At 40.4% G+C, this 6,289-nt stretch overlaps 1 protein-coding gene across 1 annotated transcript in view; it reads right to left on the minus strand.

Moving 5' to 3' along the window:
• The window catches only part of LOC107714274 (leukocyte tyrosine kinase receptor-like), a gene marked incomplete at its 5' end in the record, with an annotated part of 255,294 nt that overhangs the window by 28,386 nt on the left and 220,619 nt on the right, over positions 1 to 6,289 (minus strand). Inside the window, 4 exons of the mRNA XM_016520089.1 lie at positions 969 to 1,110; positions 1,785 to 1,895; positions 2,094 to 2,241; positions 3,545 to 3,710. Coding sequence (XP_016375575.1) covers positions 969 to 1,110; positions 1,785 to 1,895; positions 2,094 to 2,241; positions 3,545 to 3,710 — 567 coding nt within the window. The remainder of the gene's footprint in view (positions 1 to 968; positions 1,111 to 1,784; positions 1,896 to 2,093; positions 2,242 to 3,544; positions 3,711 to 6,289) is intronic.

Here is a 6,289-nt window from a genome sequence, read left to right on the forward strand (position 1 = left end):
GCTTTGCTGGGGGGGGGGGGAATACTAATAAAAACAACAAAAAACACTCAACAAGTTTTGAATGCAGAATATTTTTAGAGACAACTTCCAACATGGAAAGCAAGATTGGAAGGATCGATGGATTCATCATTGCTAGATGACTGTTCTGAGGGCTTTTTTTAGGGTGGTTACTAGGGTGTTCAGTAAGGTTGCAAGGTGATTATTACATTTCTGTACATATCCTAATGGAAATGATAGAAACATATTGAATAGAATTAGGAGTGAAGGTTTTGTAAATAGAGCAGATTAGGGGAGCTGGCCTTTGAAAAGAGTGCCGCTGATAGAAGCCACACTGAGTGCTCGGCAGGACACAACCAAAACACCCACAACACAATGACATGCAGAAACTTGATGAACAGACACATATGTGCCATCAATTGCGTAGTCTTGAAAGCAGAACACACTATTATTACCATACTGTTGTTATCATCTTCCAATCCGTTAGCAAAAAAGTTTACAAGCACATGGCTTTTTTGTTGAATAAATGTCAAGAATATCCAAGATCCAGTATTCTAAGACTAATTTCCCGCCTCAGTCTTATTCAGACACTGCTACAAATAATTTGAAGAAACCATGTCAAAAATCATATTCAATCTCAGACTGAATAAAGGACTAGTTTGAAGCCTAGCAGAAAATAAAATTATTATGTCCATGTCCAGGAAGGAAAAAAGCCTGGGGGAAGCATTTTTTTTTCACCATTTCAATCAATCCTGACATCCTGGTAAACAAAAACATAGTTCCAACTATCCACATGTAGTAAAAAAAAAACAAAAAAACTTTTCTTCCCTATTTTCAATATGTTCTGCTTCACTGCTATTGTGAGCTGTTTGCCAGTAAGAGTAATACACACTAGTTCAGTAACGCTAAAAATGTGCCTAATTGATTTATAATAGTCAATCTGTAATTTATTGCACAACTGTTGAGGTTACCTGCAGCGCCTGATTTTCCATTGCGGCCAGGGATGCTGGGATCCCTGTCCATCACTTCCTCTGGGGTTTCTGATTGGCTGCTGTAGCCACGGCCTCCACCTCCAGCAGCAATGAGTAGCGGAATGTGGACTCCATTCACCACCTGTAACCAATGGAAACATTAACAATGAAACTATTTTAACAGTGTAAAACTTCTGATTGTCGCTGAAATGTGAGGCGCCATGGTGCTACTGTGGGGTTGCCAGGGTGTTGTTATGCTAAGGTGTTAGCATGTTACTGTGTAGTTTCTGCTGTGCTCAGGGTGATTGCTTACTGGCCCACCCTCATTCTGTACATATGGACCACTCCTTCCTTCTATTTATGGCTTTCAGGACTTTCTCATAAATTATTATTGGTGAAATGGAACCTGGTTTGCAATACTCTACATGGGCAGAAAATGAAAATAAAGAAAACTGAGGGATAATTCACCCAAGAATTAACATTTTATTCATCAGTTACTCACTATCAAGTTGTTCCAAACATGCATGAGTTTCTTTGTTCTGTAGAACACAAAAGAAGATATTTTGAAGAATGTTGGTGACCAAACAGTTGATGACAGCCATTGACGTCCATAGGATTTTTATTTTTTATTTTTTTTCTGTGGAAGTCAATGGCTACCGTCAACTGTTTGGTCATCAACATTCTTCAAAATTCTGATGACAGAATTTTCATTTTTGGGTGAACAATCCCAAATAATCCCAACTAATAGATGTACACATATTTAAATGTACATATTTTGGAAATATCCAATTTAAAATGCATTTTATATAGTGTTACCTTGAAGACATAGGTGCCTCCTCCTCCTCCACCACCTCCTCCCTTAAGCTGGGTCTTGTTTATGGATGGTCCTTGCTGTTCCCTGCAGATCCGGTCCATAGTAGGCACCATCTAAGGAAGATAAAAAAATAAAAAAATAAATGAATGAATGAATGAATGATAAATTAATGAATAAATAAATAAAATTCAATGCAATGCAATGCAATGAAATGAAATGAAATATCATATGTGATCCTTTCAGGCTTAACTAGATTTTTTTTTTTTTTGAAACAATAGCACAGGGATGTATTGGTAGAAAGGATTACTCACATTAGGGCAAGCGTTCTCTCCTTCCTGTCCCACTAGAATATACAGCAGCTCATCCTTCTGTAACAGGAAGTCTCCGGTCATGTACACCCCATGTGACTTGTGGACAGCCTGCACACTGCGTCCACCAGCTGCTCCATACGCCGTGATCCTAAATCCAAGACAAATACGTAAGCAGTCATTTAGCAGCTGTTTTCATCCAAAGTAACTTATAGTGCACTTTTTACAGGGACAATTTTCCTTGAGTGACCAGGGGTTAAATGCTTTGCTCAAGGGCACAATTGTGATGGTCCTTCACTCATTTTTTACAGGGATCAAATCAACAATCTTCTAATTACCATCATAGAACTAGGGATGACATGAAAGCTCTGTTCCTAAACCTAGGAAGCTACCCTGCAGTTTACTGCCTACATGCACCATCCTAACTGAGATGGACCAGGTCCAGTAGATTTTGATATTAGCATGTTGCTAAGCTAACAAGGTGTTTTTTTGTTTGTTTGTTTGTTTTTTTACTTTAAAATGGCATAACACATTAATATTGTGTGAAACAGTCCATTTTAATTACCATACTTTCCAGAAAACAAGTTACACTTGACTATATATCACACATTTGCACTGAGAAAAAAAAGTAAAAAAAAATTAAATTTTTGTAGTAAAAAAAATTTTTATATGAATGTTTTATATATATATATATATATATACAGAGAGAGAGAGAGAGAGGGGCTTTCATTCCAAACAACATTTATTATAAATGGCAAGTCTAAAAAAATCAAGTCTAAGAGTGCGCTACACAAATATACCTTGCCTCACGTACTTCTCACATTCAGCACAAATTCAAATGTGTGTGTTTTGTGCATGTGCTTGATGTTAAATGCACTTCAGATGATAAAAAAGTGACATATGTTATGCAAAACATGGTAGATCAAATTATTTTTATTGGTATTTTACTATATTTGTAGTCAGTGTTTCTCACTACTCCATCAGCCATCTTGGATGGATTGTTTAAGCTGCATTTTTATTTTTTCTTCCCCACAGAGGCTACTTACAATGCTGTCTCAGTATTTGGCCAAATGAGATATTTCAGCAGACAGCATAATATTACCTTCTGAAACAGCATTTGTGTCAGAAGCATATCTTAAAATGTTGTCTAGGCAGGCAGCTGAAAAAAAAAAAAAATCAGTTTTCTTTACAGACTTTGCTAAGTGAATGTCATCATCAGTCTGGGTTCTACTGAAGCAATGCAACTGATGAAATGGGTTTTCCCATTCCTCCTGCTCCACAGACAACAATGTACCTGAATGACATGACGGGCTTGATAACAGGCAGCAACTGTGCCGAAGAAGAATGTTTTCCCATTTCATGGTCGAAAAAGTAACTACTAAACTCCTAGATGCTCAACAGTAGGATATTTTGACTTGTGGTGGTCAGGACATTATGTGTGTGTGTGCGTGCACCTATATTTCCTTGTCTCTGGGACCCGCCACATCTGGATGCCCTTGAATGGTCCCTTAGTGCCCACAGTGACATTGACATTGGTGTTGCGGTAAGAGTTAGTGCACTGAGTCGGTGTTGGACCGTCTTGTCCTGTTGCTCCGCAGGTGTGGAATATCCACTTGACAGCTGAAAACACACACACATTCCCACACATACAGCAAATGTACAATTAGCTTTGTAAAATAAGAATTCTCCATAGTCAGAGAGAAAAAAAAAAAATCAGCACTATTGTTTTGGTGTAAAACGTGGACAAAACAAGTCTGCGATCTTTCAGGTGGATTTTAAAAAAAAAAGGAGGGAGAGATGCTATATGATGTGTTTGGCTGGCTGGGCTGTCAAAAAGCCACGGCCAATTTATGATTTTTCTCTTCTTAGCTGGAAACCTGTAGAATGTCTTTCACATACCTGAGAATAGCACCACACGAAGAGTTAATTCATTGCTAAATATCAAATGCACTTATTCATGAGAGGAATTAGGTTCTGATTGAGTTCACTTCACTAATACTGACAGCATTCCAGTAAGATATACTAGGCTCACATCCAATGGATTCTAAAGGTTAAAGTGTATTACAGGTATATTGCACCACATTTCATTTTTCTGACATTTTTATCACCTCAGAAGCTACAACAGAGACTGAAGGCTGATCTACGTCATCTTCATGTGCTATTTATTGTCTTTGTTTGTAGTGTCCTACAGCAGTGGACATTTGCTGTATAGCCTAGTGAAAAAGAAGTACGCTTTAGCATACTTTTGAAAAGAGTACTTCTTACGGAAATAATATACTTTAATAAATGTCTGGGTAATAAAAACTTTAAAAAAAATCAAAAAGGTTATAAAAGCGATGTAAAATTAATCTGTATGCATCAAGCGATTTAACTCAAGTCTTGTGAAGAAATACAATTGCTTTATATGATGAACAGATTTAATTGATAGGCTTTTATTCACATGTTAACACTCATGCATAGAGCAAACCACAAATGGTAAACAGAAGCTTCTGCACACTTGTGTGGTACACGGAAATCAACGATGTTTGGTCTAGTGTGTGATGCATAACGTGTGTATGTATGTGTTTTGACAATTAGATGTAAATAAAACCCAAAATTAAATAAGTTTATCACACAAGGCAATAATATCTCTTCACAAGACTTGGATTAAAGTGCTTGAATTAAAACAAATAATGGCACCTTATTAAGCTTTTTGGATCTTTTAAGTTTTACTTGAACTTTCAGTGGAGGGACAAAAACCTCATTTCATTAAAATATCTTAATTGGTGTATCAAAAGTTCCCTTTCGAAAGGGAACTCCACGCTGCGTCCTCTAGAGGGCGCTAGGGGAACGCCTCCAGCGTGACCGGTGTCTGAAGCATGAATGAAAAAACGACAATGAACTTGACATTGGCAGGCGGAAGCCCATGACGTAAGCAAATGAGCGACTGCGGGTATAAAAGGAGCACCTGTGGAATACGTCATCCTCTTTTTTGTCTTCAGGGATCCTTGTTTCTGAAGTGTGATTTGGTAAGAACGATGTCTGTTGTGAGACGCTTTAGGAGATGTGCAGATCCGTGTCAGCGCTATCTGACACCAGATGACGCACACGACCTTTGCGTTATGTGTTTGGGCGAAGAGCACGCGCGTTCTGTTCTCGAGGGAACGGAATGCGTTCATTGTGAGCGTTTCTCAATGAGAAAGCTCCACTCTCGTTTGTCCCTTTTTTCGAGGGAATTGGGACAATCATCTGCCCCCCGCGGCTCGGGTCCTGCCGCTGCTGAGGCAGCGAGGAGACTGAGATCGTGGGGATCGCAGATGGAGCTTGCAGACGAGTTCGAGAGAGGGGTTAATCTCTCGCACTCGTCGGCAGCTGCCGAGGGTGAACTGCTGGAAGAGGATGTGTTGTCACTTACATCCTCTGATCCAGCAGGAAGTGCTCTGTTGGCCAGTCAAAGTGAGCAGGATCTGGCTGATGAGGGTGGAGAGGATGTTTCTGAGCCTTCTCAGTCTACCTGCCCCGCGTATGATGAGCTGTTGGAGGTTATGGATCGCGCCACTGCAAGGTTAGGTCTGCAGTGGAGGCGCGAGAAAGGGGAAATTGTTTGTGGCAGACTTGATGAGCGATTTCTTTCTGGACATAACCGCCCAGCTCCCGTGAGCCTCCCATTCCTTCCAGATCTCCATATTGAGATCGAGAAGGCATGGGATAAACCATATTCAGCCCGCATCCATGAGTGCTCTGTTGGCCAGTTAAGTTGAGCAGGATCTGGCTGATGAGGGTGGAGAGGATGTTTCTGAGCCTTCTCAGTCTACATGCCCCGCGTATGATGAGCTGTTGGAGGTTATGGATCGCGCCACTGCAAGGTTAGGTCTGCAGTGGAGGCGCGAGAAAGGGGAAATTGTTTGTGGCAGACTGCATGAGTTGTAGGCTCCTTTCTTTGTTGAGCCTCACTAACTGCCTCTTGCGTTGAGTGTAGCTAGGTCTCCTCTCACTTTAGAGAGTCGTTATGCTGAGACCTCCAATCTTAGAGTTCCATACTTTGAACGGGTGAGCTAGTCTATGAGGCGAGCTTTGGGCCTGCCTGTAGAGCTTGGTAGCTCGGGGTTTGGCCACAGCGATTTCGCGGGGGCAGGGATGGTGTTCCTTGAGTCCTTGACTTAAAGGCAGAGTAAGGGATTTCTGGTAGCCAATGTTTATATTTGAAATCACCAAAACAA

The sequence above is a fragment of the Sinocyclocheilus rhinocerous genome, unplaced genomic scaffold, assembly GCF_001515625.1.
Source record: "Sinocyclocheilus rhinocerous isolate Xijiao unplaced genomic scaffold, SAMN03320098_v1.1 scaffold3254, whole genome shotgun sequence".
NCBI classification, from domain to species: domain Eukaryota; kingdom Metazoa; phylum Chordata; class Actinopteri; order Cypriniformes; family Cyprinidae; genus Sinocyclocheilus; species Sinocyclocheilus rhinocerous.